Here is a 26292-nt window from a genome sequence, read left to right as displayed (position 1 = left end):
CATCCTAATGCAGGCAGCAACTTTCTTCCAAAGATGCAGAGCTTCTTGAGGTTAAGACTCTGAGATGGTTATAAAAACCTGCCACTGCACAGATCTCACCTAGACTTTAATCAGGGGAACTGGAGGAAGTTTCAGGCAACTCTTCAGGGGAGAGTCTGAGAAAGGGATGCTAAATACACTGGGTTGATGTCAAGTTCAGGAGTTAGAGTGATCAGAATGATTCTAGTCTGAGAATCTGTATGAATAACTGAGGGCGGGCGCAAATATCTTCTTGGATCCTACTCACGAAAGCACTCTTATCTCTCTCTTTTCCAATCAGGATCTGAATGTAATCAGGAAAATAGGAATAAAATTGCTTTGTTCTCACCGACTGGATTTTGTGATGACACATTTTCAAATACTTTTTGAGATCTACTGGTAACTTGGTAGTTTGGTGTGCTTAGTAAACTATTGATTCAATGAGCAATATAATTCAAAAATTTAAATTGTTTAAAATGAATATGTCATTTAAAAAATGTAAGGAGGTTAATGCAATACTTTTTCATCAGTACATCACCATGAACCAGCTCCAAAGGTGATAACTGTAGCAATGACTAGACCATAGAAATGAAGATAACATGTTGTAACTTCTGCTAGATTTCTATCCATAGCAGTATTCAGTTCACAAAGATTAAAAACAAAGAGATATACAATATTATTTGCTTTTTAATACATATCAATAATTTTAAAGTTCTTAAAAACTTCTCATTGAAGTTTTTTTCCATTGTGTATATACAATATAATGGAGTAGTTTGAACTTAACGCGATTTTGAAAGTACTGTCTCATTCTAGAATGGCATATTCTGGTCATAACATTCTAGTCAACTTTTGAGTTTTTAGCAAAACATCCAGGATATTTTCTAGCAGGTATAGTTGTTATGTGGTTTGCTCTGAACTGCAGATCTGAATAGAATCAGCTCAAATTTCTCAGATCAATTTGGGAAATCATATTTCTATTTAGATTTTTCATTAAACATCTGGTCTTATAACAGGTGAGGACAGAGAAGTGATAGGAAGGCACTTGATAGAATTTTAATTAAAAAATTTTGTATTATTATGTTTATTTGTTTTGAAAGGGTGGGGGGAGAGACAGACAGAAAGACAGACAGAGTACAAGCAGGGAGGGGGCAGAGAGAGAGGGAGACACAGAATTAGAAGCAGGCTCCAGGCTCTGAGCTATCAGCGCAGAACCTGATGCAAGGCTCAAATCCACAAGCTGTGAGATCATGGCCTGAGCGGAAGTTAGACGCTTCACCCAGATGCTCCAAGAGAATTTTAATTTTAACTTCAGTCACTGTTAAAGGTGAAGGGAAAGAAAAATAGTAAAGTATCAGCAGTGGAAAATGAAGGAGTGTACAAGAGAAAGAAATAAACACTGTCTGGAAATTATTCCATCGGGTTCACAAAGATTAAAAACAAAAGAAGACAAGAAGAAAACAAATATATTGTGAGTTGAAGAGTTGCTGTTTTCTATTTGCATTGTTGTTTGTAGGCAAAGAATACAAGAGGAGTCAGGCCAGGTAACCAGTACCTGCTTAATACTTATAATGTGCTGGGGTTAGATAGAGCTGTCTCACATAATCCTCACCAGTCTATATGGAATTCTCATTTTGATTTCTAAAAGATGAAACCAAAGCACAGAGTGGTTAAATGAATATAGAAGTCATGAATTCATTCAATACATATTGACTAAATGCATATGATGTGCCAAGCATTTTTCTACATGGGAAACAACATGGAACCAGACCCATAGGATCTCTGTGATGTGAGAGTGAATGACTGCTTTTGTCTGTGGAGTCAGGGAAGCTCCCTCTCTGAGAGGGTGACATGCTTAAATGAAAACTAGAATGGCAATATGCCACCAACAGGTGAAGATCAGGGGAGAGAACATTATGGGTACGGTTCAGAGCCAACACAAAGATCTATGTGGCAAACTCATCCACCCAAGCGATCTTTAACCTAGACCCATATGGCTTGTCTTTGAGACCACACCATGCTCCGTTTCCTTGGAAGGTTCCCTGTCTATTCACCTCTAAAGGAAATGTTTTTCCATTCTCATTGCTTCAGCTACCACTTACCTTGTGTGATTCTCCAATTTCTGCCCCCACCAAAAAAGAATCCCCAATGTCCTCTGGCACATTTCCAGTGTCAGTGTGCCCTCTAAGTATTGAATGCAGAATTTTCATATTTCCCCCATCAGACCCAATTTTGACTCTTTCCTCACCTTTATTTACCGTTAAGCCACTTCCAAAATTCCAGATGTCTGATTGCCCTCATCTTTTTTTTTTAATTCCCCCTGCTATTGTTCTGGAACTTTCCCACAGGGTGGATATGGTGCCTGCATAGTTGTTATTAGGCGTAAATCTGTTGCATCTTTATTTCATTCACCACCCTGTAACCAGATGTTAGATTCCTAAACACAGGATATGTTAAGTCACTGATAGCATCAAAAATAGTGAATAGCTATGTATAGGAGGAAATCAATATACCCCAGCATGATGGCCAATCCTCATCACAGCTGATCCCCAAATACTGCTCCTGCCTCAGTTTCTATCATATCCTTGCATCTACCCAATCAGGCAAAGTACCCTCCATTTTCCATGCACCTCACGATCCTCATGCTGCTGTGCCTTTTCTCTTTTTCAAATTTTCTTTTTAGGTTTATTTATTTATTTTTGAGAGAGAGAGAGAGAGAGAGAGAGAGAGAGAGAGAGACAGTGCACGTGCATGGGAGAGGCAGAGAGAGAGGATCCCAAGTAGGCTTCGCACAGTTAGCACACAGTCCCACCTGCCAGTTGAACCCACCCACGAACTATGAGCCAAAATCGAGAGTCGGACGCCAAACCCACTGAGCCACCCAGGGGCTCCTGCTCTGCCTTTTTTACATGGTGTGCTCTCTGCCTCCATTTTCCCTGCACCATTTTATTTCCTATCAGACTTTTGCTCATTTTCCAGGCCCTAGTTTAGATTAATTTGACTCCTCATTCTCTCTTGTTGTCCAAATTTTCTAGGTTCTACGATCCTAACTAAAAAGTGTCTCCTGCATTCTACTCTACCTCTCATTTGGATTTTTATAACAGCCTCACGTTTTCCTCTCCCAGTTCTATTCTTCGTCTACCGCCAGCTGTTCTATGTTCTACCTACAATCATGCTACATCTCTTTAGTGTAGACTTTAGATCTCCTTTGCTTACACACCAGATAATTCTAATAACTTCTCATCTTTATTGCATGAGTCAGTTACACAACCTCCCACAGCCTCATAGCTATCCTAAGAGATAAGTACTATTACTATGATCATGTTTGCAGTAATAAAACTATGGTTTAGCAAGGTACGTAATTTGCCAAAGGTGATAAGGCTGTAAGTGTGCACGTACAGTGTGTTTACAGCAAGGCAGTGAGTCTGGAGACCTATTTGCTTGATAATAGGGCTAGTTGATAATAAAGCCTCCTTCACGAAAAGTGCCCTGGCATGGCATTCAAGGTCTTACCTGTCCAGCCTCATTTCCTGCTGCTAACCTTCTCCATATGGGGAACATCCCACTGTTTCCAAAAATAGTATGTCCCTCAAGGCTCTCCTACTTTGCATATGTTTTTTATAACCTGTAATGTTCTTCCTTCCCTTCTCTGCCTGCTAAAACTTAGCTCTCATGAGCAAATGATTCAATGTCTCCTCCCTCTTGAAGCCTCCTCAGGCCTCCCTGGTTGTGTTGGTCATATCTTCTTTCAGATTCACATCTCATTTTATTGTGATGAGATGAGGCTTTTTTAAATTTTAAATTAAAAAAAAGTTTTAGCTTGACTCCTATATTTGATAGGGCAGAGATTTATTTTAAAATTTTGTCTCTCCCAAGTTACAGGCTAAGCCTCATGAATGCAGTTTTTGCTAAGATTTGTTCACAATCTGAAGGAACAAATGGGATAGCATATTCTCCAGAAAGCCTCCATGGTTACCACTTCAATGTACTCATCAATACACTACTTGGTCGACTCAGTATTTATTTTATTCAGACATGTACTGAAGATAATTAGTTGCTCTCTAAATAGATTTTAAGAGTAATGTTACCTAGTAGTGTGAGTGCATATTTAGATGCTTTATACATTCTTATTTTAATTTACAAGAGGTGAACAAAAAATTTCTCAAAATTCTAGCAGTGATTGTGGAAAGTCCAGGAGAAACCACCATTTGTGAACTCTGGACATAACCCCTATTTACTGTAGTATTGAATCACATTTGACTCACATAAGTGATCATCTACTAAGGGGCATCCCAGTATTGCTAGAGGAGCTTTCTGAAAACAACACATCTCCACTCATATCCACAAGTTTTTTGCAAGCTTCTCTGAGAAACGTCCAGGGTGTGAGGGTATATGTACTCTGCACAATCTTTCTCGTGGTTTTTGGTTGAAAAGTTTTGACTTTCATGATACATTATTTTCATATATGTTGATGGTAAATTCTGTTTTTAAAATACTATTCTAGTACATTAGTGGTAGAAAATTATGTCAATATGACATTATTTCCATTCTTCCCGATGACTTTGTTAGGTGCTGGAGAGCAAGACGCCTATCCAATTTCTCAGCCCTTCTGTTTGTTTTCCTCAAGCCCTGCCCTCTTTATTAACCTGGCTTTTGCCTTGAGTTTACTATCCTATTCTCTGTTTTCAGTTCTCCAAATCTTCCCTTGTGGGGTTTTTGGATTCCCTCTCTACCCAGAAGTAGGGAGTTGACATTTTTGATTTCTAGCTTCTCTGAGGCCACAGTTTCTTTAATACCTCCTAACATGCTATTAACCCCATGGGTACTTAATTATTAAAGAATATAGAAAAATGTTCATTATAGGGAGTAAAACAACTGTAAAATTCCTACCTTCCACAGAAAGATCACCTCCAGTCCTTTAAAATCACAAGGTATTAAGCTACAAGAACGTACAGTCTTGCAACTCAGGTGATTTTCTACAGTTCTTGCTGTGAGTTCATGTGTCTCCTAATTCAGGAATAAGTTTTAAGGCTATTTTTCCCTTTGAATGCCTGTGATGAGTCCCCTCTGACACTAGAGTCTCCTATAACATAAAAGGTTGAGTTTTCTCCATTCCTTAAGAATGGAAGTCAGTACCATGAAGATTTTAATGAGAGTTCTTGGGCCACTGGAGACCATTATCTTGAGACCACTGTTTTCGACACCAGGAGTCTCGTGCTCTATGTATCTAGTACCCAGTGTGATGTCCTAAAAAATATTTTTAAATCTTGACATACCATAGAGACTTTCCAGTGATGTGTACTTCTTCTGAATAACAATCAGAATGATGGAAATCCAACATGTTGAAAATATACCTTGGGATATAGATATTCCCTCAGGGATGTTTTACTCCCTGTCAAATATCACTTATTTTGTAATTCTGAAAATTTGCCAAGTCCCTCAGATCTCCTCTGCCCTATACACAGGGCAATGGAAGGACAGGTCTGGAGAAGCTATTGCCTGGGGAAATGTTCAGAGGAAGGGGAGTAGGAAGAAAATGAACACACAGCAGGAGCACTGTGATTTCTCTCTCATGAGGCAACTCTGCTGGGGAAAAACTTGCTAAAAAAGAAACTCCCAAGCACTAACTGCTATTCATGATATTCACAACAGCTCCTAACTGCCTCTCTCATCAGCTTGGACTTCCAAGTCTTCTTCCACCATCGGTGCCATTGTCCACCTAATGTGCAATCAAGTCTTTTCTCCAATATCTGCTATCATAACCCTCAATAATTGTGGCAAGCCAGTCACTACCCTGTCTCTTGATTACATTCTGTGCTTTCCTCATTCTGAAGTCTATTCTGTCTGGAAATTCCTTTTCCTGACTTCACTTATCCAAACTCTTGCCCATTCTTAAAGGTTCAGAACAAATACCTATCCAAGAAGCCCTTTATTTGTATAAAGTTAAAAAAACAAGAGAAAAACTAAGGTCATTAAGAAGGAATTCTATTAGGAGAGATATTTTTATTTTCAAATTTTTATTTAAATTCTAGTTGCTTAGCATATAGTGCAATATTGGTTTCAGGAGTAGAATTCAATGATTCATCTATTACATACAACACCCAGGGCTCATTATAACAAGTGCCCTCCTTATTACCCATCACCCAGTTAGCCCATCCACCTCCCTCCATCAACCCTCACTTTGTTCTCTATCTTTAAGAGTCCCTCATAGTTTGTCTCCTCTCTCTTTTCCCCCCTCCCAATATGTTCATTATCTGTTTTGTTTTTTATATTTCACTTATGATGAAATCATATGGTATTTGTCTTTCTCTGAATGACTTATTTCTCTTAGCATAATACATTCTAGCTCCATTCACGTCACTGCTGATGGCAAGATTTCATTCTTTTTGATGGCTAAGTAATATTCCTGTGTGTGTGTGTGTGTGTGTGTGTGTGTGTGTGTGTGTACACACATACATACCACCTATTCTTTATCCACTCATCAGTTGATGGACATTTGGACTTTCTCCATAGTGTGGCTATTATTGATTGTGCTGCTATAAGCATCAGGGTGCATATACACTTTTGAATCTGTATTTTTGTACCCTTTGGGTATATATCTAGCAGTGTAATTGCTGGATCACAGGGTAGTTCTGTTTTTAACTTTTTGAGGAACCTCCATACTGTTCTCCAGAGTGGCTGCCCCAGTTTGCATTTCCACTAATAGTGCAAGAGGGTTCCCCTTTCTCTGCATCCTCAATCTTGTGTTGTTAATTTTAGCCATTCTGACAGGTGTGAGGTAGTATCTCATGGTTTTGATTTGTATTTCCCTGATGAGGAGTGATGTTGAATATCTTTTCATGTGTTTCTTGGCCATCTGGATGTCTTCTTTGGAAAAGTGTCTATTCATGTCTTTGAGAGGCACTTTTTTTTTAATTTGTTTTATTAAAATTTTTTTAATGTTTATTTATTTTTGAGAAGGAGAGACAGACAGAGCACAAGCAGGGGAGGGGCAGAAAGAGAGAGAGGGAGACACAGAATCTGAAGCAGACTCCAGGCTCTGAGCTGTTAGCACAGAGTCCAACACGGGGTTGGAACTCATGAACCGTGAGATCATGATCTGAACTGAAGTTGTATGCTCAAATGACTGAACTATGCAGGTGCCCTAAGAGGCACTTACTTTGGATGTCCTCCACTGCATTCCAGACCCTCAGTCCTAACAGATGTGATGCAACAGTCTAGTGAGCTGTAGATAATGGTACGATGGAACTTTTAAACCACAGAGACATTTTTTGTGTCTTTCCTATATGTCTCTTGCCAAGCCAGTGAACAGCTTCTTTGAGAGCTGGCTGCTAATGTTCACAGCCACACTCTTTTGAAAATTGCTCCCCGCTGAAAGGAGACTGGAAATATCTGGGGGTGCATGTTCTCACTCCCAGGGTGGCCCATAGCCAACAACTGAATGAAACAGTGATTTAGGAACAATGAAGACAAACACACCCTATTGCTGCAGGGTAGGACAACTCTGAGGTGTCATTCCTTGCTCCAGTGCTCCCTGTGGGATCAGAATGAAGCTACACTTCAGTAGAGCCCACAGCTTTATCTGGCTTCTCCTGCTTTTCTCTCATCCTTAATAGTTTTCCCTAGAGATCACTCCTCACTAAACCACTTGCATAAGAAGTGGTCTCTAAGGCTTTGCTTTTGGAGAACTTGTCATAAGATAGTCTCGATGCATATGCACGAATGAGGGCTGTATATATTTTACTATGCACACATAAAATAAAAAAATATAAACATCAGGTTCTGATTGCTGCCTCAGATTCCTCCTCCCTGAGAGACTAGTTCTAACACCCATCACTGACAGTCATGTCGGTGGAATTTCTGTCTATGAGTCTTTTGGCGCTTGCTTCTTGCTGTGCTGGGATTTCTATTTGCTGCAAACTGGCTCTGATTAGTAGAGTCTGGACTAACTCAAGTCAACCATTTTTTTCTGTGATTTTGTTCCTTTAGTTTAGTTCTCCTTTCTGGTATCAGTATCTCTGCAGTTATCCCCTCATTGACAGCTGGCTCCATCATTGTGGTCACGGTGTGTCAGAGCTGCCTCCTACATCTGTATCCTCATCACCATCCTGAAGATGTGCTCCACCAAGGGACGCCACAAGGCCTTCTCCACCTGTATGTCCTACCTCACAGCAGTCACTCTGTGCTATGGGACCATCACATCCATTTATGTGATGCCCAAGTCCAGCTACTCAATGGACCAGAAAAGGTGGTGTCTGTGTTCTGCATGGTGATGATCCCCATATTGAACCCCTTCATCCACAGACTCAGGAACAGTGAGATGAAAGGGACTCTGAAGAATGCCCTTGGCAGAAAAATATTTTCTCAATGCAATCTGTTATTTTATGGTATTTGATATAATAATATACCATAATAATAAAAGGAGGGGTGCGTGGTGGCTCAGCTGGTTGAGCATCCAACTTTGGCTCATGTCATGATCTCACGGCTCGTGAGTTCAAGCCCTGCATCAGGCACTATGGTGACAGCTCAAAGCCTGGAGCCTGCTTCAGATTCTGTGTCTTCTTCTCTCTCTGCCTCTCCCCACTTGTGCTCTGTCTCACTCTCTCAAAAATAAACCAACAGTAAAAAAATAATAATAAAAGGAAATAGTGCCTATGTTCTAAATATATTGGTCCATATGTCATAAGCCAGTATGGAGTTTTCTAGTAAATGAAGGGGGTGGATTTTTTTATATCAAATTGTAAATCAGAGGCCCATGGTGAGTTACTTTAATGAAATGAGATTCATAATTAGAAACACACATTAATTCATGTGAAAAATACCTTATCAAAGTTGAAATTCTTTTAAAATATAATTCACATATTTTCTTCAAAAGTTGTTCTCTGCCATAAGGTAGGGTTCTTGTACCTCCAAACCTTTAAGACATTTTCTATAACATTTATCTTGCAATGAGTGTGATAATTCTAAGTATGACCGAGTACCTCTGTCATTTCCTCTCAAAGTGGAACCAGATAGAAAATTGATGGAACTGTTTTCTTACAGGAAGGTTATCTGCAGAAGATGGGCTTTGTGAACCCATGACATTCTGGCCTGTGTACCTGATCTCTGGCCCCGTAACCATATGGTGGTACCAAGAGAAGAAGAGGAAGGGGTGTCCCTGACTGACCTGTGAATTATATCAGGCCAAAACAGGTGACTTCTCTGTGGGAATGAGCAGGGTTCCTGGCCTCCTTAGGGACAAGGAGTGAACAAATTCTTGGAGTGACTCATTCATGGCAACCCTATCCTGCTCAGGAAACTGGAGAGAACTGGATTTTGACTGCCCCTGCATAGACTTAACCACTTTCATAGGCTGAAAACAACCACACTTATTTACTTTTCCTGTCCCCTCTTTAGCGTTTCAGACACACAATCTCTTTTTGCTGACAAACTCAAAGGGCACTAATCATTTCATTCATTCATCTATTCTTTCATACATTCAAAAATTATATTGAATGATCTTTTTTAATGCATGAAAGAAATACAATTATACTGAATGATCTTATATTCTAGGGATTGTCCTAGGCTAGGGAAAATATATGGCAAGCATGCAGAGATACCTGCCTACCTGGAATGTATCTTCTAGCATGGGAAAGGCAATAACATAAAGAAGTTGGTGATACAGATTACTAGAAGGTAATACAGATTATTATAAAGCAGAGTAAGGAAGACTAATGTGTTAGGAGATGAGAAGGGTCAATGCAGGTCTCACTGGGAAGATAACATCTAAGCACAGATGCAGGAGGTAAGGGCATTTCTTGTCTTGTCAGGCCATATGGTTACCTGTGTGCATATGTGCAAGTTTAGTCTTCCACTCATATGCATATAGTTTACCTTTGAGGCAATGGCTAGCTTGACCAATCCAGTGGTGAGCACAACCAAAACAAATGATACAATGTTAAACATATCTTTAACACCACATTAGAGGATAACAAGGAATTGCCTCACCAGCGACTGTGAGAACCCAGAGAAGTAGACCTAACACTCAAAAATACTTTTGGGGGTGCCTGGCTGGCTTAGTCAGTGGAACATTTGACTCTTGATCTCAGGGTTATAAGTTTGAGCCCCATGTTGGGTGTAGAGATTACTTAAAAAATCTTTATTAGGGTGCCTGGGTGGCTCAGTCAGTTAGGTGTCTGACTTCAGCTCAGGTCATGATCTCACAGCTTGTGAGTTGGAGCCGCATGTCCGGCTCTGGGCTGACAGCTCAGAGCCTGGAGCCTGCTTCAGACTCTGTGTCTTCCTCTCTCTGCCCCTCCCCCGCTTACACTTTCTCTCTCTCTCTGTCTCAAAAATAAACAAACATTTAAAAAATCATTATTAAAAAAATGCTTTTGCCATGAGAGAATTTGACAAGTCAGAAGGAAGTGTTGTTATCAAACCAGGCTGTGGATTTAGTGTTCTTTTGGGACGAGAGGAGGATAAGTCAACATCTAGGACAACGTCTAGGTGACAATTCTGAATGAAACACCTCACCTGTATCCTCAGGATAAAGGGAAAACTGAAGTGAACAAATCTTGTGCAGATCTGCAGCCCTGGAGATGTAGAGTCTCAAGCCTTGACTTGGATAGAAGATGGCCAAGGACAGGTAGTACCTCAAGGTGAACTGAATAAGCAAAGAACTCAAGCCTCAATTATTCCTATCAATGATTATTCAAATACGATAACTAGCACACAATGAAAGATAACGACTAGCAAGAAAGGAAACAAGGTACCAAACGTGGGAGGCAGTGCTAACAACAAACAGCAGAAACAGAACCACTCAGATTTAAGATATGGGAATTAATAGACACAGACTGTAATACTTTCTTTACAAAAAAAAAAGATAAAGAAGACGATAGCAATGTCAACATCCTGGATGTAGTATTGTAATATAGTTTCACAAGACGTTCCCATTAGGAGACATTGGGTTGAGAGTACACAAGGGCTGGGAAACGGACAATGTCCTCATTAAAAATATTGAAGGCATACAAGAGCTACAAAAGCAAAAATGGCTTGAGCGCCCATGATCCTGGAAAGCAGAAAAAGCCCATTCTGGGAGCTCACCATCCTGTATCACTTTTCACCTTGAGGAATTGGCTAAATGTAAAGTAGTGTCTGAGAGGCTAAAAAACATACAGCCAAGATTACTTGCTGATAAACCAAACAGAGATTTTTGAAGCTGTAAGAGGCTGGGGAAGTTATAGTTCAAGGTCAAGCAAGGAGGGAGGGTCCCAGTAAAAATCCTATGTTTTCAACTGGAACACTCAGAGCATTTGACTTCGGCTCAGGTCATGACCTCACAGTTTGTGAGTTCGAGCCCCATGTCCGGCTCTGCACTGACAGATCAGAGCCTGGAGCCTGCTTCAGATTCTGTGTTTTCCTCTCTCTCTGCCCCACCCCCCTCACACTCTATGTGTCTCTCTGTCTCAAAAATAGATACACAAACATTAAAAAAAGAGTTCTTAAAAAAATAAAGAAAAATTAATAATAATGAACAGTGATATTATAAGTACCACCTTTCAAAGTTCTCTGCACAAAACCCAGAACTCTTACTTCATAGACAGACAGAACACAGAATTTTTCATGACTGTTCCTTGTTAGCATACAGAGACACAACTGATTTTTGTATGTTGATATTATACTCTGCAACTTTCTTAATTTGTTTATCAGTTCCAACAGTTCTTTGGTGGGTCTCTCGGATTTTCTATATGCAAGATCATGTTATCTAAAAACAGTGACAGTTTTACTTCTTCCATTCTGATTGGATGCCTTTTAATTCTTTATGTTGCCTAATTGCTCTGGCCAGGACTTCCAGTACCATGTTAAATGAGGGATACTAAGAGCGGATATCCTTTTCTTATTCCTATTCCTGGAGGAAAGCTTCCAATCTTTCACCATCGGGTATGATTTTAGCTGTGGTCTTGTCATCTATGGCCTCTATTATGTCAGGGTCCGTTCCTTCAATTCCTAATTTGTAGAAAGTTTTTATTATGAAACTATGTTGAATTTTGTGGATTCTTTTTCTGCATCTGTGGAGATGATTAGATTTTAATTTATTTTATTAATGTGGTGTGTCACATTTATGACCTGCATATGATGAACCATTCCTATATGCAAGGGATAAATCGCAGTTTATTATGGTATCTAGTCATTTTAACATGCTGTTGAATTAGGTTTGATATTATTTTATTGAGAGTTTTTGCTTCTGTGTTCCTTAGGGAACTGGCTTCTAATTTTCTTTTCTATAGTGTCCTCATCTGGCTTTGGTATCAGAGTAATGCGGGCCTTGCAAAATGAGTTTGGGAATGTTCTCTTCATTCTTTTGGGAGAGTTTGAGGAGAATTGGTGTTAATTCTTCTTTAAATGTTTGTTAGAATTCATCAATGAAACCATGTGGTCCTCAGTTTTTCTTTGAAGCGATAATCAAAAACCTTCCAACAATCTCTTTATTCATTATTGGTGTTCAGATTTTCTATGTCTTCATGTCCAGTTTTGTTATGTTCTTTCTAGGAATTCATCCATTTTTTCTAAGTCCTCCAATTTGTTGGCGTTTAGTTGTTCATAGTAGTCCCTTATGATCCTCTGTATTTCTGTGGTATCAGCTGTGCTGTGTCCTTTTTCATTTCTAATTTTGAGTCTTTTCTCTTTTTTTATTACTCAAAGATTTGCCAATTTTGTTTTTACTTTCAAAGAAGCAGATCTTAGTTTTGTTGCTCTTTTCTATTGTTTTTTTTTTTTTGTCTCTTATTTATTTCTGTTCTTATCACTGTTATTTCCTTCCTTCTGCTAACTTTGGTCTTAGTTTGTTCTTCTTTTTTTTAGTTTCTTGAAGTGTAAAGTTAGATTTTTCTATTTTCTTAATCATTTTTTGTGAAGATATAATTGACATATTACATTATATTAGTTTCAGGTATACAACATAATGATTAGATATATGCATGTATTGTGAGATGATCATCACAATAAGCCTAGTTAACATCCAGCACCACACATAAACAAATTTTTTCTCTTGTAATGAGAACTTTTAAGATTTACTCTAAGCAAATTTCAAGGACACAATACATTAACGATAGTCACCATGTTGTACATGAATAAATAGTTTGTACTCTATGACCAATATTACCCATTTCGAACACCGCTTAACCTCTGGTAACCACTCTTCTACAATTTGTTTCCCTAAGTTCAATTCTTCTAGATTCCACATAGATACCATGCAATATTTTTCTTTCTATCTCTTGCTTATCTCACTAAACTATATGTCCTCCAAGTGCATACACAGTATTGCAAATGGTAGGTTTCCTTTTTTGAAGGCTGACTAATATTCCATTATGTATATATGTACGTTTCTTTATCCGTTCATTTATCAATGGATGTTTAGGGCATTTCTTCCACAGTTTAGCTATTGCAAATAATGTGGCAATGAACATGGAGGTGCAGATACCTCTGTGAGATATTAATTTCTTTTCCTTCATATATATACCCAAAAGTGAGATTTCTGTTCATATAGTAGTTCTATTTTAAATTTCTGAGGAACCTCTATACTATTTTTAATAATGGCTATATGAATTTATATTCCCACCAACTGTGTACAGGGTTTTCTCCACATCCTCACCAACACTTGTTATTCCTTGTCTTTTTTGATAATTTTCATTCTAATAGGAGTAAGATGATATCTCATTGTGGCTTTGATTCACATGTCCCTGTTGATTAATGATGTTGAGCATTTTTTCATAAACCTATTGGCTATTTGTACATCTTCTTAGAGAAATATCTATTCCTTTCCTTTAACCCCTTTTTAATCAGTTTGTGCTGTTAATTTATGAGGTTCCTCATATATTTGGATATTAATCCCTTATCAAATACATGGTTGGCAAATATTTTATCCCACTCCATAAGCTGTCTTTTTGTCTGATAATGTAATACACTACACCAAAGTAATGGATAAAAATCATATCTCAATGGATGCAGAACTAGCATTTGACAAAATTCAACATCCTTTCATAATATAAAACTTCCAAAAAATTACGTGTAGAAGCAACAATCAACATAAGAAAGACCATGTATGACAAGCCCACAGCTAACATCATACTTACTAGTGAAAAGCTGAAAGCTTTTCCTGTAAGATCAGAAACAAGTTGGAGATGCCTAAACTTGCTACTTTTATTCAACACAATTCTGGAAATCCTTGTCAGAGAAATTAGGCGAGGTAAAAAAAAAATAGAAGGAACATGAAATGAAAGATATAAAATAGTCTGTTTTTAGATGACATGATCTTATATAGAGAAAATCCTAAAGACTCTACAGAAAACTGTTAGAACTAATAAATGAATTCAGTAAAGTTGCAGGACACAAAACCAACATACAAAAATCAGTTGCATTTGTATACAAAAAAAGGAAAACTAAAATCTTATAAAATAGAGGGCATATGATTTGATTCCATTTGTATGAAATTCCAGAACCTACAAGACAAGCCATGGTGAGAAAAATAATCAGAACAATGGGTGCCTCTCTTAGGGGGAAGCTAGGACTCGCTGGGGAGGGGTATAAGGGATACTGTTCCCAGGCTGATACTAATATTCTTTTTTTAATGTTTATTCGTTTTTGAGAGAGAACGAGCGAGCATGAGTGGGGGGAGGGGCAGAGAGAGAGGGGGACAGAGGATCCAAAGCAGTATCTGAACTGATAGCAGCAAGCCCAATGAGGGGCTCAAACCCATGAACTGTGAGATCACGACCTGAGCCGAAGTCAGATGCTCAACCTACTGAGCCACCCAGGTTCCCACTAATATTTTTTTTTTCAACGTTTTTTATTTATTTTTGGGACAGAGAGAGACAGAGCATGAACGGGGGTGGGGCAGAGAGAGAGGGAGACACAGAATCGGAAACAGGCTCCAGGCTCCGAGCCATCAGCCCAGAGCCTGACGTGGGTCTCGAACTCACGGACCGCGAGATCGTGACCTGGCTGAAGTCGGACGCTTAACCGACTGCGCCACCCAGGCGCCCCCCCACTAATATTCTATATAATGAGAGGTGTTTGAGTTACACAGATGATGCATTTACCAATTCATAGTGATCATACATTTAAGATTAGCATATTTTACTTTATGTAAATTTCCATAAAGTTGCATAGAATAAAACATGTAAGAGGTACTGAACTCTAGTTATTGATATGTGTACAAAGGTATTAAGGAGGAAGTGTACTGATGTCTGCAATTTCCTTTGTACCGTAAGATGGATTAATAATACATGGATAAAGTACAAAAAGACATGTGATAAAGCCAATATAGTAAAATCTTAATGTGTGGCATAATGTATTTTCCAAAAATGGTGACAGCAATAATTCCAGTCCCACATGTTCTTCCAGAACTTTGTCACTGTCCCATCAAGGGCCGTAATCTCTTTTTACCTTCTAGAACCTGGGTATTACTTGCAGGCTGTCTGAATGAAAAGAATTCAGTACAAGTGAGGTGGAATATAAAAGTTGATATGGCATCCATTTGGCTCTCATGGAATGCTCACCCACTGAACCCAGCCACCATGCACATGCAGAAAGGTTCAATCCCAATGTAAGGTCTCACACAACAGCTAACCATCAACAACCTGATTAGAGTGTGCAAGATATTTGAGATCTCTGTTAATCCCTATTGAACCTCTCTGCATGAATTTAGTTAGACCCACTAAGATTTGGGTTTGTTTAATACAATAGTGGATACTAAGAACAGTTTAGGTCCTGGATACACAGATGCCAACAAGATAATTATTGTAGCATGGCTTTGTGTTTCAAAAATTTCAGGGATCCTGGGTGGCTCAGTCAGTTAAGTGTCTGACTTCAGCTCAGGTCATTGATCTCGCCTGAGTTCAAGCCCCCAAGCTGGGCTCTGTGCTGGCAGCTCAGAGCCTGAAGCCCACTTTGGATTCTCTGTCTCTCTCTGTCTCTGTCTCTGTCTCTCTCTTTGCCCCTCCCCCTTGTGTTCTCTCTCACACAAATAATCATTTAGAATAGATACATAGATAAGAATTTCATTACATACTGGGAAAAATTTTTGAGTGGCCCTGCAGTCAATGGAGGTTTCAATTACAGTGGATTTTCCTCTTCAGCAAGAGTTATTTCACAAGGAAGCAGTCACAACAAACGTTCTGTGTTCATTATTTTTTCTCCAGCTTTCTTCTGGCCAATTCCCCAGGCAACAGCCTGTATGACAGGCTCCTCTCCCTTGCCCTGCTCATAGGACAGAAAGACTTCCGGGACTTGGCACATTTTCAAAACTAAAAAAAAAAAAATGGTATTGAATATGAAGTAAAATACTTGAGGGACTCCTTCATATTCCAAAATGTATTTGAACAAGTTGAATTTCAAATACTTGATTTGTTTTTTCATATAAATAAGAACAAACTTCCCTGAATAATCACTAAGTTACATCAAAATAAAAACAAGGTTTTGTGGACATCACAATGAGTTCTAGGTCCACAGAGAACAATCCTCCTGGTATCTAATGGAAAGGAAGAAACTCGGAGTAGTGTCAAGGGGTAATGGTCTCAGGTGACCACGAACCTCTCACTGGAATGTGCATGGAACTCAGCTCCGACCATAAGTAATAGAGAAGATGCTGCCCTAAAGTTATAAGAGACTTTGTAATTTCAGACAGAGTGAGCTCATCACAGTCATTCAAAGGGCAAAATGGCTTAAACACTAATCTTTATTTTTTTTTTCCAACGTTTATTTATTTTTGGGACAGAGAGAGACAGAGCATGAACGGGGGAGGGGCAGAGAGAGAGGGAGACACAGAATCGGAAACAGGCTCCAGGCTCTGAGCCATCAGCCCAGAGCCCGACGCGGGGCCCGAATCCACGGACCGCAAGATTGTGACCTGGCTGAAGTCGGACGCTTAACCGACTGCGCCACCCAGGCGCCCCAAACACTAATCTTTAAAGGGCACTAGAGAATTATAGAAAACTGTACATGAGCACAAGTTCCTCATACAGCTTACTGTTTTCTTCTTTTTAAGAGTTTGGAAGTGACTCCTCTTTGACATAAGGTGGGAATTTTATTTTATATTTCTATTTATCACAAACCTTGTGCTCTATCCACTAATAATGAAGTAGCTGTGGGGGTTAATCAGCAGTTAAAAGTAATGAATATACTAAGGGTACAACTGGATGGAGAGAAATGCTGTAGTTTTCCTATTCCTGGCACAATTAGCACACAGACGAAGCTATGAGAGGTTAGAAAGCTGCAGAGAACAGGACTGCAAACTCCATCCCAAAGCCAAGTGCGCAGCCAAGAGGGAATGACTCCACACAGCCAATAAGCAGAAGGGCAAGTACAGCATCACAGGGGACTTGTGAGCAGGCAAGTGTTGCTGAGCCCCTGTTGGAAAAGTTGTCTCTACACCATGTGATGTTTTAGCAAACGGGAATGGAACCAGCAGGTACTTGTCACTTATTATCTGGTAAGATAGGGATATGTGCATAGCATTGTAACCCTGCTAGGAGGTATATTTAGGGCCATGGAGAAAAGTAGCTACTTGCACATATGTAATAGAACAGGGTTTGGATGTGAACACGGGTCCCTCTAATTCTGCTCAATACCCCACCTGCCCCCACCGCCGCCTTACAAAACAGACTGCAATATAATTCCAGGTCTAATCTCAAGGCTAATTTGGTGATTTCATTGTATCAAAAGAATTAAGCAGGAAAGAGTAAAGACAAACATTTATAAAATCCTGCAATTTCCATATTTTACCCATTATTTCATCATAAATTTCACTGTGAACCATTGGCAATTTGATTCTTTGTGGGACTCCCCTACCCCACATACCTTTTTCCCTTTGACTACTTGGTGGACCATTTGATTTCATATTTAGCAGTTGTGATGTTTAAAAACAAGTATTTCTTTGGTGGATCTAATATATAGCTTCATTAAAAGACCCAAGGAAATAAGTTTTCTCATATATATATATGTGTGTATATATATATGTATATATATATATACGTATATGTGTGTATATATATATGTATATATATATATACGTATATGTGTGTATATATATATATACACACACACACACACATATATATATATATGAACTCAGCCATTTACAACTAGAGAAAACATAAGCCTTGTGAAACTATGTAAATCTTGTTAATTTCCTAGAAGAATTCAGACCTATAAATCAATAAAGCACTCCTTTATTTTCCCATTAAAAATATCAGGGGTGCCTGGGTGGCTCAGTGGGTTAAGCATCCTACTCTTGATCTCAGCTCAGGTCTTGATCTCAGGGTTGTGAGTTCAAACCCTGTGTTGGGCTCTGCGCTGGGCATGGATCCTACTTAAAATTCTAAAAATATCCCTATCTTCTCTGAAAATTGTTGAAAACCTAACTCAAAGCTGACTTTTCTTCTGATTGGGTTGGAAGAAACTTAAATGCACTTTTCCAAACACTTGGTTGTAAATATTCACCTTTGAATGTTGCCCTATGATCACAAATTAAGCGTAGCTGTCAGGAAAATTCTCTACTTCAGGCTGGTGAGGAATGGTGAGTGACATAGTGATCCCCAGACTGGCCAAGGTTTTGATGTACCTCTTGGGAGGTAGATTGGCTTATGGTGTCCACTGTGCAGGGTTTCGAATGGTAGTGGGACAAAAGAATCTGCCAGGTGGCTTACATCAAGATGCAGCCTCAAATTATGTAGGCCTCACTGCTAACTCAGAGAAATTAGACCTACTAAATCCACCTGCAAGGGTGGGAGCACGGATAAACCAGGAAATGGGTTTTTCAGAAAAATAAATCGCTTAGGTCCCTTTCAGTCTACAGAAGTGTTATAGCCCAAGGAGGGTGAGTTGATCACAAAACATCTCCTTCAAACTCTGCCCTTGGAGAGTGATTGGAAGTAATGAGAATGATGTCATACTGACGTATTCTCAATCACTAGCTCCCTTGAGTATTAGGAGGAAAGCAGGATTTATTATCACTACAAAGGAAAAAAGAAAGTAACAGAGTCATAGAGTTTCAAATAATCCCAATTTCTCCTTATGTTTTTATTTTTTTTTTTTAATTTTTTTTCAACATTTATTTATTTTTGGGACAGAGAGAGACAGAGCATGAATGGGGGAGGGGCAGAGAGAGAGGGAGACACAGAATCGGAAACAGGCTCCAGGCTCTGAGCCATCAGCCCAGAGCCTGACGCGGGGCTCGAACTCACGGACCACGAGATCGTGACCTGGCTGAAGTCGGACGCTTAACCGACTGCACCACCCAGGTGCCCCTGTTTTTCTTTTCTCCTCTTTGAAAAACATGCCAGAAACCTGGGATGGATGTGAGTGAGGATATATAACTCTCAAGAATGCTTCCCTGGTGACCTATATATGTCCCCATTATAGGAGAAGCTGTGACAATTGTGTGCTATTTGATCAAATAAATATTTGTGGAATTCATGAATTGGCTTTGGATAGCCAGTTAAGCAAACCTATACCTTAGAGTCCATGTTTGTAACATTAGGACCGACATCCCTACCATAGAGTCACAGGAAGAAATTTAGTGAGAAAATTCTGTCAAACGCAAAGCATATTGACCAGCATATTTCAGATGTGAGTAAATACTGGTTACCTGACTTGCCTCCTTGTATATTTTTGTCCCAGTAACTGAGTACACAAGGATTATACAAACTTTACAGCTAAAGGTATATTTTCTTTTTTTTCTCTTCAAGCTTTGTGGATTCTACAAAACATGTGTCTCTACCATTCTTTCCCCAAACTTCAACTGCACACCAATGTCTTCTCAATGTTTTCCTTTCCTTTCCAGACAATAGTGCCTGAAACCAAAACCCACATTGTGTGGGAAGTACCTGTGTTACTTTCATCATGTCATCTAACACACAGAGTGGATAGTTTAAGAAACAATGGAAATGACCTGAAGAACTTGAGTTCCTCTAAGTGCTGGGCTGCAAAGAAGCTCTTGCCACCAGTGAGCCCATTAGAAAATGTCCTGGAAATTTTCCTGAAAGTTCAAGAATTCAACAGGGTATCATGGACACAAATGAGCCATCCAGGATGGCATAGCCTCTCCATAACCATTTTGTCTCTAAGATATGCCTGAATGGGAGACAGGGATTGAACACCTCCAGCCTCAACTTACTGTCATAAATAGGAAACCAACACAAATTTCAAAATGGTAAGTTCATTTATTACATCTATTCATTGGCATAATTGTTAGTCAAGCAGCCTCTGCCTTCTGGGGAATAACTCTAGAGATTCCAGGAATGTTTGGAAGCCATTCAAAATCTTTTCCTTCTTAAACTAGTAGTGATTCAGTCAACATTGTCAGGCACTTCCGTGTGCCAAGCTAGGACTAAACCACATAAGCATTTTACGCCTGTTACTTCTCATACTCCTGTAGGTGAGAAAGTAACATTTTTTCCTTCATATTTCCCTCTTTCATGCAGATTCTCACTGTACAGGACAGAAAGGGGTGATATGAGGGCGTTCCCAGAATATATTTTAGCCTACTCTGTGGCATTTAGGCAGATTCTTCTACTAGAATCTTTCTCCTCATCACTCTGAACTTGAATTCAGCCAGATGCATTTAGCTCCCATTGCTTAGCTTCTCTCATTAACATTTGTCTTGCTGTTGCCCAGGAGCCCTTGATTAAAGGTCAGGTGACCTCAGTGCTTTTTATTATCTTGAGTATTGACCTCAAGAATGTCTGCACCTGTGGGAGAAAGTTACTGAGCCTAATGAATGATGGACAATCATACCACAGCGAGCACATTCCTTCTGTGGGGGTTTTCCAGTTTCCCAGACTTGCAGGGTCTCCTCTTTGTGATGATTTTCTTCTCCCATGTGACCATCCTAGCTGCAAATGTGTGCATAATGGTGGCCATCAAGCTGAGTCACAACCTTCACACCCCCATGTATTTTTTCCTCTGTGGCCTGTCCTTTTCAGAAACTTGTACCACTATGGCAATCATCCCCCGCATGCTAGTGGACTTGCTGTCAGATAGCAAGGCCATCTCTCTTCCTGAGTGTGCCACACAGATGTTTTTCTTCTTTGGCTTGGGAGCCAATAACTGCTTCATCATGGCTGCCATGTCTTACGACCGTTACACTGCCATTCACAGCCCACTGCGCTATAAGGTCTTGATGACCCATAAGATCTGCTTTCACTTCATGATGGCCTCTTGGATGGCTGGGTTCCTGGTTTCTCTGTGCATCGTCATCACTGTATTCAACTTGTCTTTCTGCGACTCCAACATCATCGAGCACTACTTCTGTGACATCTCACCTGTGGTCTGCCTTGCCTGTGATTACACCGCCCATCACGAAATGGCCTTTTTGTGCTCTCTGCCTTCGTGTTGGTGGGCAGCTTTGTTTTCATTATGATGTCCTATGTCTTCATTGTGTCCAGAGTTGTGAAGATGCCTTCTGCCAAGGGGAAGTATAAGGCCTTCTCCACTTGCTCCTCCCACCTCACTGTGGTGTGCATACACTATGGATTTGCTGGCTTTGTCTACTTGAGGCCCAAGGACAGGGACTCATTCCGTGAAGACATGCTGATGGCGGTCACATACACAGTGCTGACACCTCTGCTTAACCCCATCGTTTACAGTCTCAGAAACAAAGACATGCAGACAGCCCTAAGGAAGGTATTAGGCAAGACAAATAGGTTCATCCCTCAGATGGGGAATAGAAGAACACCGGACATTAAAAATGTACAGACTGTTGATAAATAAAAGTGGAAAAAGTAGAGTATTTCCAATAAAATCATTAGTTTGTGTGCAAAGCAATTAAAGTGTATTCTAATTGTCTGATATGCCCTGGTCTCACTTCTTTCCTATTACAAAACCAGAGGTAGTTTTACAATATTTTAAAATGAAAAAATATTTTAAAATGTTATTACACATATGTGTACATATACACATATAAATGCATATACATACAGGCACACACGCATGTAGTAAACATATCAAAAAGCAGTTTGGAAAACTATTTTCATAACCTTTGTTGCCTTTGGAAGAAGAAAAACATACTAAAATGGAAAAGGAGAAAAAATGAAAGAGCAATGGAGAAGGAAAGAAAAAACACGAATTCACTTAGTCAAAAGAGGAAAAACTATAAGCGCACAAACTTAGACTTGAAATGAGTGAAAGGCTACAAATATAGAGAAATTTCCAGGAATTTTAAGAAATACCTTGCTCAATTCTATTCAAAGAAATAAGGAAACTAGATGGGAATGGAAGAATTTCTGGAAAAATAAACTGATGAAAATTGCTGCAAGACAGACATTTTTAACATACCAAATTTCAGGAATAATATAGAAAAGTCTGTCAAAGAGCTATTCTTCCTATTGCCCAGCAAAGGAGTAGACCGGATGGTTTCATAATTAACTTTCTCAAGCCCTCAAAAAGCAAATAATTCAAATGCTATTTGAGTTAGAGCATAAAGATAAATAGCTTCTCATTTGTAAAAATCAGAGAGGTGGAAGGTGCTATATATAACTGAAGAATCTAACTGAGGCCATTGTGGTGAGGTTCTCATGTGGACTGTGGAAGATGTTAGATGATGTCAGGAAGTCTAGGCATTTTGAAGTCACATTGTCTGATGGCACAGCCAGATGATATGAAGTTGCCAAAGCTGAAGGTCTGAGATGGGAAAAGATCAAGAGGTTGGTGGCAATTTGCTAATAAATAACAAGAAGTGGGGTGGTCAGCAAAAGACTCTGAGGACAACAGTGCAGTTGACCCTTGAAAAGCATAGGTTTTAATCCACTCACATGTGGATTTTTCAATGTAGTAGAGTAATGTAAATGTCTTTTCTTTCCTTACGATTTTCTTAACATTTTCTTTTCTCTACCCTACCTTGTTGTAAGAATACAGTATATAATACATATAACATGCAAAATATGTGTTAATCAACTCTTTATGTTACCAGCAAGGCTTCCCGTCAACGGTGGGCTATGAGTAGTTAAGTTTTGGGGGAGTCAGAAGTTTTTGACTGTGTGGGGATCAGTGCCCTAAACCTCTGCATTATTCAAAGGTCAACGATATATTATTTCTTAGCTGGGTAAGATTGGTGCCAATGAGGGAAATGTTTTGTCATAAATATGCAAACAAATGATTTAGAAATATAGTAAGAAGCTAGGAGAATGCCAAATTGTGGCTGGCCTATAGAATAAGGAAGTGAGCGACTTCTCTTCAACAGAGCTGAGAAGCAATTGTGCCCTTCTCAGACAACAAGGTTTAGTTAAAATGAAGAGATAGAGAATGAGCTCTGTGTAAAGTCGATGGGTAGAGTGGAGAGAAGATTCCGGAATGGAAGCAAAACGCCTTGGGAGAAACCCCTGAAAAGAAAGAAGAATCTCAAGAGAGGAAGCATGAGGTTGTGCTACAGTGAATACAGGTGAGGAGAGTTCCCGCAGGGCTTGAAACTGAGATTCAAATCACAGCTTCATTGATTATATGTGGTGTCACAGCCTATTGGGTCTCCAGGTCTCAGTCTTTGTTCAGCACTGAATTAAAATTTGGCTAGAAGTTCTCTGACCAACCATTTCACAAATTTCACCATTGCATCTTCACAAATGACCCCTAATTCACACAAAAGTCTCTGTTTCCTCATACAATCATCTTTACCTTTTTCATCTCATTAATTAAGTCTCAATTTTTTTTTTTAAATTTTTTTTTCAATGTTTATTTATTTTTGGGACAGAGAGAGACAGAGCATGAACAGGCGAGGGGCAGAGAGAGAGGGAGACACAGAAACGGAAACAGGCTCCAGGCTCTGAGCCATCAGCCCAGAGCCCGACGCGGGGCTCGAACTCCCGGACCGCGAGATCGTGACCTGGCTGAAGTCGGACGCTTAACCGACTGCGCCACCCAGGCGCCCCAATTAAGTCTCAATTTTGACTAAAAGGGATTTACCCCTGGGATGCAAGGTTGGTTTTTTGTCATTATTCTTATTACTAAAGTTTATTTTGAGAGAGAGAGAGAGAGAGAGAGAGAGAGCGCGCACTCATGAGCAGGGGAGGGGCAGAGAGAGAGGGAGAGAGAATCACAAGCAGGCTCCATGCTGTTAGCACAGAGCCCAATGCAGGGCTTCATCTCACAAACTAGGAGATCATGACCTGAGCAGAAACCAAGAGTTGGACGCTTAATCAACTGAGCCACCCAGGTGCCCCAAGGCTGTTTTAACATATGCAAACCAATCAATGTAATACACCACATTAATAGAATGAAAGATGGCAGAGCAGCATGGAATTTTTTTTTTTTTTTTTTTGCCTCTCTCATCCCTGAATGCAGCTAGATCAACACAAATCACCTTGCACACCTAGAAAACTGATTTGAGGATTAACATAACAATCTGCACAACTTGAACCACAAAACTTGGCAAGTACAGTACAGAAAGGTGAGCTGGGGGACAGAGAAGGCTCAGAGGGTAGGGGGCTGTTTTTGCTTGTGGAGAGAGAACAGAGACAGGGGGGAGAGTACAGGAAAAGCACTCCCCCTCAAAAGCAGCTGGAGAGAAAGAGAGAGAGTGGACTGAACAAAAAAGGGAGAAAGGAGAAAGGGACTGCAAGGGAATGAACAGAGAAAGGAGAAAGGAGAGGGTTTAAATTCCATTAAGATGCTATAAACAGGGGAGTGCAGAGTCTGAAACTCCACAGCTCATACCTGGTGGAGCTCTGGTGGGAAGGGCGAATCCCCCAGGAGCAGGCAGTGAGATCTGAGGGGTCCACGGGGAGAGGTGGTTTCCCTGCTGGGATGACATTTGGTAGAGGCTGTGTGGTGTCCCCACAGGTGAAGGTCCCAGCGGACCCTGGAGAACAGCCACATTTGGTGGTGTTGGAACAAGGACGTTAAGGGTTCACTGAAGCCTGGCACCAGATGTGTGTCAGGATTTACCACAATCTCTGAAACACTGCTGCTACGTGATTGCAGAAACTTTTTCTGGGGCGGTCTGGCACCTGGCCAGTCTCTGGGCATCAGCAGCAGCATGATCGTGCAGACTTTCCAGGGGGCGGTCTGGCACCAACCACTGCCTGGCGCATCTCTCCCCGAGAGGGTCTGCCCGGGTCAAAGCTGCAGAAGCCTCAAAAGTGAGGCATTTGGAAACACAGTTCCATCTGAGATAAAACTTGGGAGGGAGGTACCGCCTGGCAGACTAACGACTTGATCATGGACAGTGTAGAAGCAGGGAGTGGACAGAAGCCGGAGACAAAGGAGGAATACTTGATTGCGGGTCAGCAAGAGCACAGAGTTCTGATACCAGAGACTAGAGAGTAGATGACACCATTTTCACCCCTCCTGCGCATGTACATACATGCCTTCACACACCAGAATGATCCACCCCAGTAAACTAAGCAGCACCATCTAGTGGAGAATGGAGCTGTTACACTAAGTCCTGCCCAACTGAGCCAAACTTTCTCTTGAGGAACACAAGTCTCTCTGCCTGCTAAGTTTACAGACTACAAAGTTCTTAATAGTTTGATTTCTAGGGGAAACTGGATGTAATTTCAATCGTATTTCATTCTGTTCTCTGGTCCATCTATTCAGTTTTTTTTTCTTTTCTTATTCTTGAATACAGAAATGAAAAAATTTATTTTTATTTCTGGTTTTATAAAAATTTTTTTCTCTAATTTTTTCTACTATATCTTTTACTTTTTTGTAAATTTTTAAAATTCTATTTTACTTTCATCATTTAATTTTATTCTATTTTACTGTATTCATTTTTTTAAAATTTCAATTGTTTTCCTCCCCCCCCCCCCCATTTCCCTTTTTTTCTCTATTCTATTATGCTTCTTTCAACAACCAGACCAAAACACACCTAGGAGCCAGCATCCTTTATTTTATTTTTTGTGTTGTTTTTAACTTTTTTAAATTATTATTTATTTTATTAACTTTTTCTTCTTTCAAAATGATGAAACAAAGGAATTCACCCCAAAAGAAAGAACAGGAAAAAATGACAGTCAGGGACTGAACACAGATACAAGCAAGATGTCTGAACCAGAATTTAGAATCACGATAAGGGACACCTGGGTATCTCAGTCGGTTAAGCGTCCAACTTCAGCTTGGGTCATGATCTTGCGGTCCATGAGTTCAAGCCCTGTGTCGGGCTCTTTGCTGACAGCTCAGAGCCTGGAGCCTACTTACTTCAGATTCTGTGTCTCCCTATCTCTCTGCCCCTCCCCCACTCACACTCTGTCTCTGTCTCTCAAAAATGAATAAATGTTTAAAAAATTTTTTTAAAAATCACGAAAATAAGAA

At 39.9% G+C, this 26292-nt stretch overlaps 1 protein-coding gene across 1 annotated transcript; it reads left to right on the top strand.

Moving 5' to 3' along the window:
* Positions 1-20776: 20776 nt before the first annotated feature.
* LOC115526318 (olfactory receptor 10T2-like) lies at positions 20777-21765 on the top strand. The gene is given in 2 exon segments (XM_030333759.1): positions 20777-21359; positions 21362-21765. Coding segments are annotated over 2 exon segments (987 nt in total).
* The last annotated feature ends 4527 nt before the right edge of the window (positions 21766-26292 follow it).

This window comes from Lynx canadensis, chromosome D1, assembly GCF_007474595.2.
Source record: "Lynx canadensis isolate LIC74 chromosome D1, mLynCan4.pri.v2, whole genome shotgun sequence".
Classification (NCBI taxonomy): Eukaryota; Metazoa; Chordata; class Mammalia; order Carnivora; family Felidae; genus Lynx; species Lynx canadensis.
This window is presented reverse-complemented; position numbering and strand designations above follow the sequence as displayed.